General features: G+C 42.6%; 2 protein-coding genes across 2 annotated transcripts; both read right to left on the bottom strand.

The window, feature by feature from the left end:
- Window positions 1–200: 200 nt before the first annotated feature.
- Window positions 201–2,453, bottom strand: LOC134452647 (uncharacterized). Its single transcript, XM_063203136.1, has 2 exons — window positions 2,338–2,453; window positions 201–1,542 (listed from the first exon to the last, which is right to left on the bottom strand). Exons 1-2 carry the CDS (start codon window positions 2,451–2,453, stop codon window positions 330–332), a joined length of 1,329 nt encoding a protein of 442 aa, XP_063059206.1. The 3' UTR covers window positions 201–329.
- A 2,432-nt stretch (window positions 2,454–4,885) lies between these two features.
- Window positions 4,886–13,925, bottom strand: LOC134452648 (arrestin-C-like). The gene is made up of 16 exons (XM_063203137.1): window positions 13,893–13,925; window positions 12,680–12,771; window positions 12,516–12,560; window positions 11,901–12,094; window positions 11,223–11,282; window positions 10,528–10,604; window positions 9,264–9,381; window positions 8,639–8,723; window positions 8,454–8,526; window positions 7,867–8,004; window positions 7,445–7,528; window positions 7,106–7,129; window positions 6,907–6,962; window positions 6,208–6,223; window positions 6,043–6,072; window positions 4,886–5,560 (listed from the first exon to the last, which is right to left on the bottom strand). The coding sequence occupies exons 1-13, from the start codon at window positions 13,898–13,900 to the stop codon at window positions 6,911–6,913; spliced, it is 1,050 nt and encodes a 349-aa protein (XP_063059207.1). The 5' UTR covers window positions 13,901–13,925; the 3' UTR covers window positions 4,886–5,560; window positions 6,043–6,072; window positions 6,208–6,223; window positions 6,907–6,910.
- Window positions 13,926–14,164: the final 239 nt, after the last annotated feature.

Here is a 14,164-nt window from a genome sequence, read left to right as displayed (position 1 = left end):
TATTGAAATATAATGCTGAGGTCAGTGATGTCAGCACAACGCATTACTTCCTGGTACAAGGCCACAAGCACAAATGGACACAAGGTCGCATATTGGAGCGCACCCAACATGTGCTTTTTGGAAGTTGTCACATATTGCATCTAGCCTTATGAAGGGAATGTCCAAGTACTAAACACTGGTCTATACTCCAAAATATTTCATGGCACATTACCTTTATCATTTCTTTGAATATTCATTCTACATTAAACAATATTATTGTGTGAATATAATGCAGAAGACGTAAACAAAAATGAAGACATACTATAACATTCATTTACATACAATATTATTTAATGATAACTGGTATGATCAATTGTATATACTTCCCTCAGAATGGGTGTCTGTAAGTTCATCAAGCACACACATGCTTTCAAGATCTTGTTGGCATGCTTCTGGTACTGATGTGGGATTTCTTTCAAAATGCGGAATGTTTTCAGGCGCTGAATAGAACGTTCCACATGGACTCTGACCCTGGCAATCAGTCTATTGTGGTGAACTTGCTGTAGTGTGAACTGTCCATCAACTAGGAATGTGGGGATGTTGAGGGAAACACCTTCGGGTAAAATGTTGCGGATGGTGAACCCCTTGTCAGCAATCACCATGTCCCCTGGCACAAGTTGTTCTAGCACTCCGCTGTCAGCTGTTATGGCTTTGTCCGATATGCTCCCACCATACAGGTCACTGACAAATGTCATAACGCCATTGGGGGCCACACCGACGAGAGCCTTAAGTGTGGTGCATCCTTTGTAATGGCTGTACAGCTTACTTAGGTTATCGAGGCTTTCGTTGTTGCAGATAGCCACTTCAGTGCAGTCAAGCACAATACGGCAGTTGGGGAATGGGAGGAAGCACTCTGGCAGGGAGGTTTGATTTTTGAAACGGGAAGGGATGTTGCCTTCCATCATTCCTACATACAAGATGTCATGTAGGGCACTGGAGATGGTCAAGAAAATATTGGTGACTGTGGTTCGACTGCAATTAAATCTGGTGGAGAGGTCTTCGATCCCACAATTCAGCCGGAGCTTCATCAGAGTTAACAGCAATTGATCAATTAGTGGCATAATTTGGACAGTCCAATCATAATTATACTTGAGGGGAAATTTGGAAAGATGGGCATCTAGAAAGAAAACTGTCGCAGCATCAGGCAAGCCTGTGTAATAAAAGACTTTGCGGGGCATGGAGGATATTTGGTCGAATGAAAAGGTTTGCTTTTGATTCTCTAATTGTGTGTGCAATCTTAAATTGTCTTCTTTGAGCTTTACATTATCAATTTGCAACAATTCAGTTGTACGAACATGATGAACTTCAAGGTGGCATGGACCTGCCTCTGCCTCGTCTTCCTCAGTGACAGGGAGTGCTGTCCTAAGTTGTTTGGCTGGCTGACCAATGGACTGAAAAGCCTTCCCCTCGTTCCAGGCAAATCGTGTTGGTCCTGCTTCCTTTCCATTTGGGAAATGCCACCCGCAGATCCTTGTATTGGTAGTAGGAGTGAATTTGTCACGTCTGAAAACACACACACACACACACACACACACAACCTGTAACTAGTAGCTCGGTGGCAGATGGACACTCCCAACTGAGATCGCTCCCGGACGTGCAGTCCCAGGTGTTTCTATCACTCCCGGACGTGTAGTCCCACCCGATTATATTTCACGTATTATCATACACTGCCACATACAAGCAATTTAGGGTTAGGGTTAGAAACAAAAAACTAACATCTAAAGATAACTAGCTCCGTTATATGGCGGTGGGATCGATAGTCTGGCTAGTGGGAGCGAGCCGACCGGGGAGCGCCCTGCGTTGGGAGCGACAATCAGGGAATCCTAGTAGCTCTATCGCATCACAGGCTCCTCCACCATATCAACTTCGACCGGTAGTGTTACTTTCTCATTTTCATGGCCTATACCATGTTACCATAAAAAGTAAGTTTGTTAAACAATATATAAAATCGGTTTTGCTCAATTAAGTGTCCGAGCTGACCGCTTTCCCAGCTCTACCTGTACACGTGACGCCAGCTGATCTGCCAGCTGTTTCCTGTGGCAGGGAACTAGCCTACTACAATGGATAGCAGGCTCCCTCCATCATAAATTAATACACTTCGACTGGTAATGCGTTACTTCCACATTTTCATGGTAGACATAGACACTAAACGCATTTACAATCAAAAGATGAATTTGTTTGGACGAAAAATAGATCGGGGATGCCCAGCGTCGCAGCTTTCCCACAGCTAACTCGCTAGTCAGCTGATGTAGAACTGCTTACCATTGATGAGCTGTATTTACTATGAATTAAACTTACCGTATCAACTCCAGCCACTTTTTGCTCACTTTGTCGTCGACAGGAAAGCGGTAAAAAGGAAATCCTTTGTCAACGTCATTTCTGTTTTTACACAGCGGGACACAGCACTGCACCATTCCATCAGCTTGCTCGAGTTTGATTGTAGTGCTAGCCTAGCCGCAGAGATCTATGGATGCTAGCGATGGATCCGGACGTGACGTTTTTGGCCTTGATGACGCTAAAGAAGGTTGGTGACGCCCCAAAGTACAGTAACGGCCTGTACCCACACAGAGTAATTCTGCTCCGCTCTCATTGACTTTGAATGGGGGCGATATCGCGCTTGACAGCGCGGAGGTGAAGCGATATCGCAGCGGGACGCGGTTTGATATAGACAAGATCTCTATATCATGCAAATGTGATGGTCCAATGACCAATCAGATGGGCGTATGGGTAGCAAGGGCGGAAGTTACAATTTTTTTTTTTAAAACATGGCGGCGATTTCTGTGATTTCCAACATCACGTTTTTGCTTAATATAAAGACCATAAATGCTTATAAATGTCAAGACTACCACGGATTGATGTAAAAATGCACCACGAACGTATGTAACACAAGTAGGTTACCCCACATTGCCATTTGATCACTCGATGTTTTGAGCTAACCGGGTAAGCTAATGTTAGCATTTTACCAGAACCAGGCAGCTACAAGCTTATACTATTACTTCTATAGCGTTATTAAGGATATAACGGGGCTTAAATGTTATCTAGGACCAAAACACAATCGCATTTAAGCCATGTACACACTGTGTTGTGATATTGGGTGAGTAATGTGTGCAAACGACCGTTCGCCGTTTGTTATCTCGCTCGGTCTACCCGGTGTCAGCTGCGAGACAGGCCGCGCCGCGAGGCTCGAAAGTCGGCTGAGCAGCGCAGTTAGCCCCATGGGAGTATGTGTGACCACACCCCCAGCGCGATATTGCGCGCCGCGGATCCCGCCTGGCAGTTTCCCCAGTCGGTACTGGGCGTGAGGACCTCCTAGAATGTACAGTACCAAGTTCTTCCTGTATGTACAGTATGTTGCTTGGGCCTGGTATGAATAGGCAACCTTGCAACTGCCATTAATTATTTCAGCCAATTTTGTTCACTGCATTAAAACAGTTGAAAAGATTCCATTGACAGTCTGTGTGAGATGGCTTGGTGTTGTACATTTGTGTGTCATCTAGGCCCAAACTGTTATATTAGGTGGCGAAGTGGATAGCTGGAGATTGTGAATAGCAGAGGCAGAGGTGCATCTTGTCACCAGGCTAGGCAGGCAGCCGCATCGGGCCCCCAAGCCCCTAAATGGTGGTGAATAACAGCTCACAATTTGCTACAGTAGTGGCACATTTCATTCAAATGTGCACTCCTTTGATATATTCGCTTGGGGCCCCAGCTGAACCTAGAGTCGCCTCCGAGCAGAGGTTTCAAGGTAGAGCCCTTGGGGAAACCATCTGTGAATAGATAATTTAGGGCAGGGCTATTGGAGGCCACAGGGCCAGATCCGGCCCTTGCATGGCAAGGCTCTGTTCCTCCATGAGGTCTGAACTACATGAAAACATAGGCGCACTTTCAAACATTACGTTCAGCCCTTTTGCTGTGAGGAATTTGATAAACTGGCCCTCAGTGACTTTTAATTGAATACCCATTAGGGGATCTGAAGTCGGCACTGCACATAATGTAAAAGCCCACACCCCTCAGCACGGACAATTTCACATCCTTTTCTGGACAGTAAAGAAAGGCATTTTAACTAAATACAGCCCCTTGATCAAGATAAGTCTTGTAGGCTATGTGTACCAAAACATGAATGGTTTGAATCATTGCGAGTTTAATTAAGCACTGGAAAAATCAAGGTCCCAATCCTAAAATTGTGTTCTGTGCTATGGTCTATGGTAATATAGTACAGCTGTATGTTGTCTATGTGATTATACTGAAATACTGTATATGTAGCTGATAGATAGATCATCTCCACTTGTGTCCAAGCTTGACATGTCATGTCTACCCCTAAAACTCTAATTCAGCAGTTCTTGCGCACCCCCTAAGCAAATATTTTGGTGTGCTGATGGCCACGCAAGTATGATTCACTGTGCATTCACTGCACATTATGCACAGTTGTTTTGGGGAATCTTATTTTCTTATTTCTTATTTTCTTCTTTACTTAAACTACACATCAGACGGACCTTTCCAGCATACAATTCATTATACAATTTAAAAACTACTTATTGTTCATTAATGCTGGATAAAAACTCACATATCCACCACTGCTCTTTTTAGCTCGCACACCCCCTTATGGCAGGCCACGCACCCCCAGGGGTGCACGCACCACAGTTTGGGAAACCCTGTTCTAATTCACTTGTGAAACATAGTGTCCATTTATGATAAATGTTGCATAATGCATTACAAATTACAAGCCATCAGCATCAAAATACGAATTCTGTAGCAAGAAAGAGTACAAACATATTACCTACAGATTGCTGAATATTATGAATGATAGAGGAAAGCAAATCAGCTGGGTTTTGTGAGATTTTTATTTGGCTCAGTCACATATCAATCAAAAACAACATCAAACATGACAAACAGTACTCTGTAATGAAGATTCCTTTAAAATAAACACATCTTTTCTAGATCAAGAGGAATGGTGAGAGCTAGACACGTAAAACACACCCTAAGAACATTACATCCGAAATCACATCCACTTCCTTATCACTTTACATGGAGCGCACATATTTTTTCAAGTTCTGCGTTTACCGGTGACAGATCAAGTTAAGAAGAACTAATATGCTGATACTGTCACATTCTTAGGCAGTCTCAGATATGTCGACTCTGGATGTTTTGCTACTGTACATTGTGTGCTTTCATTTTTGGACTTGGCGGCATGTGGGCCAAGTTCTTTGGAGAAGGCGCCCCCTGCTGTCTCTCTGAGCATGGTGCATGTAGCATATGAGGCACACAGGCACGGACAGGACAGCAGGGATGTTGGAGTTGACGGTCCTATCTGTTGCTGTGATCATTGGGTTTTTTCCTTTTCACTCTGATGTTTCCATGCTTTCAGTGATTCCCTCTTGGACCAATATGCTCGTCTCCTACTCATTGCCATTGGTCTCATCCTTTGCGGTCACGTTTTCCTCTTGTCCTCTTTGATGGTGTTTTCAACGTGGTCCATTCACTGCTGGGGAGGTCTATGTGGGGTGTGTTTCCTATTGAGCTTGTTCTGAAGAGTGAGCGGACAACAGGAAAGACACAACCACAGACATATTGTTACTTGTTGTTACATGTGAGCATGTTTTGCACTGGGGAACAGGAGGCCGAAGCAAATGTTCTGTGAGGTAAATAAAAATACATAGGCCTAGGTTGCGTTCCAATATGCGACCTTGCGTCCTCCACTTGTGCTTGTGGCCTCGTACCAGGAAGTGATACGTCGTGATGACATCACTGACAACAGCATTATATTTCAATATCTCGCAAAAGCTGAATTGTAAAGTCATTTTCTCATTTGCAAACTGGATGGTGGATGAAGAATAGTCCCTCAAAAATTGTTTTGGCTAGGCTGACAGTGGGGAATCTTAATTGTTTTCTCCATGGAGGCGGGGCATTAGCAAAACGTGAGGCCACAAGCACAAGTGGAGGATGCAAGGTCGCATATTGGAATGCACTCCAAGTTAAACAGAAGAAAAACTCCATGAGGAAACTGACCTTTGTGCCGTGTATTCTACACCTTTTGAGCTGAGGGATAAAAAAAAGAAACTTTAAGTAACTGATCTACTTAACCTGTTGACAACAACAGAGTTACAAATGTAGGAATACATTTAAAAAATGTAGGACGTGGTTAATGTTGAGCTGAATGAAGTGGATACTTACACATAATATGTTCATGCTGCACATAGCACAGAAGTGAAGGAAGGGATGGTGATAGTGGTGGTGGCCAGGGACAAACAGAGTTAAAAAAAAAACAATTAGTAATAGTTTGCAAGTCTAGGGACACTATGTGGCCAATCACTAATCTGACTTTCACCAGATGAATGTAGCTAGTATGTGGAACGCCATCTGGAGCTTGGCGGAACCGGTGATAATTGATAAGAAGTGTTCAGGTTTTTTTTCAGACTCAATATAATATAACATAAGGTTCTATCATGCCTCTTCAAGAGACTAGCGAATGAATGGAGTTCAGTGGGAAAGTCAGGACCATTTAGGAGTCCGGACTTGATCCCACTTTGTTGCATTGTTGACACATGCTACGCTCCATCTTAGTTACCGTATTGAAAACCTTGGCTGGAACTAACCATATGGCATTAAAGGCATTAAATGGCTGTATCCTACAAAATACAGCTTTTGGTGGGCCTGCCCTGGGAATCAGCAAAAAGCATCAAACGCACGTGCCAAGGTTAGGTGAAAAGTAGGAAAAGGAAAACGTTTCTAGCTCAAGGCGCTCAATGAAGTTAAAAAAATGTCTTTAAAGTCAAAGAAGGACTTTAAAATATCCAAAATATATATCACAATAAGCAAAACATTGACAAACATTTCAGGAGTTATTTCAGGCTTTGGAGGCCGAATCCTTACCTCTTTATGCAGGCTTGGGGTTCATCAGGATAAGGGGAACCTCCACTGTTGCCTCACTATAGGGTTAAAAAAACAACAGCGACAAAAGGAAACTTAGTCAACAGTGTACCACGTTACATGACATCCATCTTAACACACAAAGACTTTAGCAGCAACTGATGCCACCATAACAGAAGCCTCAGAGATTTTGATCACTTACGTGGATGTCAGACTTCCCAGCATGCTGAAGAGAGAACATAAAATAGTGCATAGTTAGGGCCTATATAATATGTATTATATGCTATAACAATTACTTTTTGTACATTTAATACTATGATTCTTTAACCTTTAAGAGTGTACCGTCACACCGGTGTGACAGGAATGTTCGGGCAGTGAAAGTTCTATAGAATTCTGGGCGCCATTCAATACAATATGTAATTGTAGAATCTTGCATTGTTATAGAACGCATTCTTTTTATAGAATGCTCAAAAACCCACACTCTTAAAGGTGTGGTACCAAGGTATTGTGTTAGTATTGGACTTGGTACAGAATAGCTTACCCTCCACCACCTGATGTCAAGGTGACCTTGACTTTGTAGGTGACCAAGATTCCCAAGACCTCCTTCTCCATTCCAGGCCTCAAACTGAAGGGGTCAGAGAGGAAAGCGACAGATATGGAGGGAGGATATGTATGAAGAACCATATTGTAGCCTACAAATACCAGCTACCACAGAGGCACTAAGCATACAATGGAGTGGAGTCTGAGCCGAGCCAAGCCTACATGTACAGTAGACAATACTATTCTGGACGAATATTGTGATGGCTGGCCAAGATGAAGAACGATACGAATAACAGCTGTCTGTTTACATGTGTATTATTTGTGTGTCTACTGTACTGTTTTCTTTTTGGTATTACATCACATGTTCATGTCAATATAGGACAATATAGACAATATAGGATTGTCTTATCTTATCTTACTCACATTGTGGTTGAGGCCAGATTGGTGTCCTCATCCTTGAGTCTGCCGTCCAGAGCCAGGCCCTTCTGCTCCTTGTTCTCAGACATCAGTGGAGTGACCGTGAAAGTCTTGTCCAGTGTTGCACCGTTATCCAGCGATTCACTGTTGACATGTCATTTTTTTCAATAGTCAATAGCTGTAGCCACTTTATCATCCACGGTTACAAGGGTGGCGACATGACATCACTATTTGGGTAGCAGTTGCTAGTGCTAAACCATTCCGAAGGGCTGTGGGCAACCCTAACCGGACCAAGCAGAGCGGAAATGCTGTGGCGGCATAAAAACCGCTGTAAATGGGATGGTGATAAGGTGGACAAACTGAAGCATCCAAGTAGCACATTGGTCGACAGCTACTGTGTATGAAGCGAAAACTAACATTGTTTACCACATAGCCAACTATGTGTACAGGAAGCAAAAGAGAGTACCTCATGCCCTTTGTAGAGAGCATTTCAGACGAGGCCATTGGCAATCATTTGGCAACTTAAACTGTATGTTTATAACTCTTGGACTGTTGAAACAGAGGAAGGGACTGCGAGAAGGAAAAGAACTTACTCAAACTCCTTGTTTACGACGCTCTTTGTGTATTTGTCAGCAGAGTACAGCACCACATCTGTGGTCTGGTCAACTGAAGAAGAGACGAAACAAGCATTGTATTGTATCACACCATGCAAGCACTTGACGTTATAGTAATAATATGGTAATAAGAGGTGATAACATTTTATTGGTCAGTCACTTACTCTTAATCTGGACTTTCTTCATGACTTTGCCGCTGTTGTTTGTGGCCTTGACTTTGATGGGGATGCCCTCCCCGTGGTAATAGATCTGAAGCCCAAGAAAAAACAAACCCAATGAAGAACAAAGAGATGATTAGATATTAAATTAGCAAAACCGTTAAATTAAAGCAGTTTAGTTGCATGTGCATACAACTGAAGCGCCTGGACCAAGGACTTTTAAATCAACTGAAGTGTCTGGACCAAGTGTCTACATTAGTGGTCAGGGCTCTAAATGAATTTGTTCAATCACCAGCCAAAATGGCTAGTAAATTATAATCTTACTAGCCAAACACACACTCAATAATGGGTCAAAGTGGCTGGCTAGTAAGTTGGTTTTATACCAGCCAAACTGAAATTACACCAGCATTTGGCCAGTTGACAGGTGTTCATTTAAAGTTTAGAGCCCTGTTAATGTTGGTACGGACCTCCTTGTCAAGACTGGCTATGAGGTTGAAAAAGCGTTTTCTGGCCTCAACCAGTAGCAACCAAGGGAGGTGGGTCAACCATGCCGTTTGAGAGTTTAATTGTTATGCTCTAGGTCTCGAAGAGATTTGAAAGTCGATGATAATCAAGCGATGTTGGTACAGACCTCCTTGTCTAGACTGGCTGTGATGTTGATGGAGTTCTTGCTGGCCTCTTGTGAGGGGCCTGATCCAGCCTTGTCAGGGGCAAACTGAATCTTACGAATGATTAGCCGGCATGTGTCCCTATGGAGGCAAGACGACATTTTGTTTTCACAGCACATTTCATACAACATAATAATGGTCCTTATTAACCATTTATTCTATTGATTCGCCTTTCCCAATCCTCTGCTTTACTGCAATATAGTAAATGTACAGTAACTTCACTTGACAACAAAGTCCTTCCATACAAAATGTTTAAGAACAGCCTAAATGGTAAGGAAGCAATGATACATTATGAGAAATACATGTTTTAAAAGTAAAATGAATGGGACTCTAAAAAGGCACATATGATCCCCTGATTGTTCCTATAAATGATATAATGTATCGGTAAGAGAGGGGGTTAGATCATTTAGTGGCATGTGGCATGTGCCAGTGACATGCGGAAGTGCCGCAGTGGCATGTCCATTGATTTTATATTAACCACAGACCTATACTAACTATTATTAATAAGTGTGATCATATTTATAAATAGTAAGTATTATTTTTAATTATTTATGTATTCTAGGTCTGTAATTACAACAGTTGACGGGCATGTCAAGCGCTGTAACGGTTGACATGTCACGGTTGGTTACTATGGTTACAGTGGCTACTACGATGTCAAACTGTGCCTAACCCTAAACTTTTTCTAAACCTAACCTGTCAGTGACAGTGACAGTGACAAATGTGTGTAAACCAACCGAACGGTGCTTAAACCAAAACTCATTCCTAAACCTAACCTGTCAGTGGAAAAATGTGTTTATAACAGCATGCCAGATGCCACTTCCGCATGTCGATGTCGAACTGTGCCTAAACCAAAACTGATTCCTAAACCTAACCTGTCAGTGAAAAATGTGTGTACACCAACCTATAAACATGCCGAACTGTGCCTAAACCAAAACTTATTCCTAAACCTAACCTGTCAGTGGAAAAATGTGTTTTATAATAGCATGCCAATGATACCACTTTCGCATGTCACTGGCACATGCCACTAAAGGATCTAACTCCTACTGATCGGTAATGCACATTTAGTACAGTGGTTACTGTTCAGTGCAGTGTCATTACACCATTATCAACACCTCCCAGGACACAGAGACAAACAGAGCAAAGCTGGGGACCAGCCCGCCAACAAGGAAAACTAAATAAAAACAATAAAGAAAAAATATATAAATATATAAAAAGCTTTGCACATACTTCTTCTCAATCTTCTCATCAGGGTTGTCAGCCGCATCTGCAACATATCCCTTGACCTCATAGTCCACACCGCAAGCCTTTGGTAAAGAAAGAGGAAATGTGCATTACTGTTTTAGTTTACACTTTATTTTATGGTATCCATTACATCAACCTCACAGTGTGACAACATGTAACATGATGTATGTGTATCCCAATGGTGGTTAGAATTAGTGTTTGACATGTGTGTGCATGCATGTACGTAAGTACACTAACAAGTCCTTGCACTAACGATTCCAGAGTCTAACATTTACACATAACAAACACACTCAAATGGAAATGCATGGACTTTGGATTTTTGTTAGAGGACTTGCTGTCTCAGCCACCATCGCCCCTTACAGCCATACATTGCACTGACTATAGGCTTGAGGCTGGGCCAACATTTTCAAATACCGAGATCAAATACTGTGTGCTGTACGGCATGCTGTACATTTCAATTCAGTCAAACTCTTAAGTTTGTTTTCATTCATCACTGCCTTGAGGATTTATGGGGGTGGCGTATACAGACTGAATTTATCCTTGTTGATCATATATTGATTTTCATCACAGATCAATTTTACATTACTGAAAAAAATGACTGAGGACATGACCTCTGTGTCCTCAATGGTAGTGACGGCCATGGCTTGAGGACACTGACAGGAGTACAGGACAGGACTCACCTTGCTTTTGTCCTCGTCACCTGGCTGGAGTGTGACAGAGCATGGCAGGTTTGTTGGGATCTAAAAACAGGGAGGATTAGGAGGTGAGGATTAAAAGGTTGCAGGGGCGCTCTTGGTCATTCTAAAGCAGGCGTCAGTCAACAACGTGGTGCCGTGCCCGCAGGCGCCAGGTACGTAGCCCTCCAGGAGCTTCTGATGTGCCCACCAAGGATGTTAGTAAACAGAGACGACTACACGATTTTAGTCACAGTTAATGTTTTTCTTCATTTAAATATGAGATTATTTCTTCATCACCTTTAAGCATATTATCATTCAATAATAGTGTGATTTGGGACGGATGTCAAGATATCAAGAGGATTTTGAACAAACAAGTAGCCCTTGGGTAGACCTCAGAAGCCCTTGGTAGCCCTCAGAAGCCCTTGGTGGCCCTCAGACCCATAAAGGTTGGCGACCCCTGTTCTAAAGTGATGCACTGCCGCCGACAGAGCAATGGGAGAGAAAAAGCGGAGAAGCGCACATTTACTGGATTGTAAATGTGTGTTCCTGCTTTGTTAATGTATCTGTACTATATAACCCCTGGCGTGTAGTTTCATATTGTATCTTTCTTTCTTCTTTTTTTTACTTGTACTTGTTTGTTCTCTAATTAAAAAGAGTAGGCTAATAATGAAATGCACGTACCTGGAAAGTGAAGGGGATGCCCTGTTCCCCAGCCTTGGTCATCAGGGCTTCGTGCATGGCTGTCTTGGCGGGCTTGTGGTCTGCTGGGGGGTACAGCTGTACCTGCTGGAACCAGATGTCTTTCCTGAAGGACAGGCCAATGACATCCAGGTCCTCGCGACCGTAGCGGAAAGCGGCGCACAGCTGAATCCAGGCTGCAGAGACACGCGACAAGGGGAAGAGCGACAAGGGGAAGAGCGACAAGGAGCAGAGAGTACAGCAGTGAGGAGTTGCAAGAGGTAGCTTACAGTAGCCTTATGGACGCATGGTAGAGATAGTTGAGACCAGGGGCCTCATGTATTAAAACTTGCGCAGGTTTGCTACTGAATCTGTGTGCAAATGTGCAAAAATACATGCACCAAAAATGTAGCTGTATCTAGGGTATATGACTATAAATCTTGCGTAAGAATTTATGTACGTGTTTTTGTTTGTTTGTGAGCAAGCTTTCTGCATGAGGACCCAGATGGTTATTTTGCTTATTATATATGCCCATGAATGTATGAAGAATACCAGAATAGATATGCTAGAAATAAGATGAGGACCATTTATGTAACAACACAATGCCGATTAATTTACCTTTCTTGCCATTCAGGCCAGCAGGGTCAACTTTCAACACACCCTCTGGAAAAAAAGAAGATTAAGAGTGGTCAAGTTTTGTTGAACACGATTATTATGACTATTGACTTGTATAACACAATTATTATGAAGACGACATTGGAACGAAAAACACAGATACTGACCAACGGTATCAACACTGTCCACATGGTCAACATAGTCTCTCTTCCCCAGCAAAAGGGTCAACTGGCCATTTCCGCTGGTTTTCTTGAAAACCCTAAAACACAATAGACAAGAAGGAAAAAATGGTCAGATTGTAAATAGTCAATTGGTGCTAAATGGAAAACACATCAACCCAAAAGCAACATCTCCAATACAGCAGAGTTATAGTGTTAAGCCTATGCTTTTTAACAGTCAATAATGATTGTGTAGACATACAGTAGCTTTATTCATTCAGAAGGAAATTAGCATAGCAATGCTGCTATGCTCTGCTTGGGTCTTTTCAGAAATGAGTGAAGAGACCCACCGGCAGGTCCATCTGCTCAAAGAGGCTACATAGCAAAGAGCAGGGCATAATTAACATCAGCCAACCGGCCAAAGGCTGGCGAACTTTCAGTTTGGCCGGTAGAAAAGTTACTAGCCACTTTGACCCATTAGGGAGTGTGTGTTTGGCTGGTAAGATTAACATCTATTATCCATTTTGGCTGGTGTCGAAAAACGTTTATTTAGAGCCCTGGCAAAGAGTAAAACTGGAAATCACTGATCTTGTCTCCCGATGGCCACTGATAATGCTTGTCAGTATGCACTCAGTGTGCCACATATGGCATGGGGTCTGACATGGGGACCTAATCCAATCTGTCTGAATGGATAGAGCCAAAGGCTTACTCCACCACCACGCGAGCCTCTTAACAGTCTCTGACAGGTGACTTAAGGAGCCACCTACAGGACCATCAAGGCCCTGGCGGCACAGCTTGTGTTGTTGGGGCTAGTGGACGTGCATGCATCCATCCAATCACAGATTACACAAGAATTGACGTAATCCCCTATATGGGGAAACCTGGGTGACATAACCCACCCCCCTCGCTGCTCCTCCTCAAACAAACAAACACACACACACACACACACGTACACACACGTACACCTGCCCCAAGATGGCCCACCAATGTTGTTTAGTTAAAGATGGATGTCAGTTGGAGATGATAACACATTGGTACGTATATGCTTTAACAAGTATAATCATATGATCCCAACTTAATATCTATAATAGGTAAAAGGTAAAAAGGTAAAGGTAAAAAACCTTTGTTTATGATTGTTAAACGTACAGTACAAATCAAAACCAACTATTAAACTGAATGTAAATGCACTTAAATAGACTGAATGTAAAAGTACTTTACTTACTTGGCCATGGCTGTAGATTAGGTAGATTGGCTGTGAAATAACAACAAAAAAAGATTTAGATTTTTTTTTTAAGTAAAAGCTAAACCACGGTAAAAGTCATGTTACATACAAAACATAGTTCATGTGTGAGATAGAGAGAGGGCATGTATGGCCATGTCAGAGTTCATTTGTTGTGTCCATGGCTTTCTTTCTGTCAGTAGATAAATTTAGCACACCTAAGTTTGTGTGTGTGTGTGTGTGTGTGTGTGTGTGTGTGTGTGTGTGTGTGTGTG

The sequence above is a fragment of the Engraulis encrasicolus genome, chromosome 7 (assembly GCF_034702125.1).
Source record: "Engraulis encrasicolus isolate BLACKSEA-1 chromosome 7, IST_EnEncr_1.0, whole genome shotgun sequence".
In the NCBI taxonomy this organism is placed as follows: Eukaryota; Metazoa; Chordata; class Actinopteri; order Clupeiformes; family Engraulidae; genus Engraulis; species Engraulis encrasicolus.
This window is presented reverse-complemented; position numbering and strand designations above follow the sequence as displayed.

Coding starts and splice junctions, on each gene's coding strand:
- LOC134452647 (XM_063203136.1), bottom strand. CDS start 2,453: ATGGTGCAGTGCTGTGTCCCGCTGTGTAAAAACAGAAATGACGTTGAC. Junction 1,543..2,337: donor AAGTGGCTGGAGTTGATACG/GTAAGTTTAATT, acceptor GTGTGTTTTCAG/ACGTGACAAATTCACTCCTA.
- LOC134452648 (XM_063203137.1), bottom strand. Junction 12,095..12,515: donor TGGCCTGAATGGCAAGAAAG/GTAAATTAATCG, acceptor GTGTCTCTGCAG/CCTGGATTCAGCTGTGCGCC. Junction 8,527..8,638: donor GAAGAAAGTCCAGATTAAGA/GTAAGTGACTGA, acceptor TCTCTTCTTCAG/TTGACCAGACCACAGATGTG.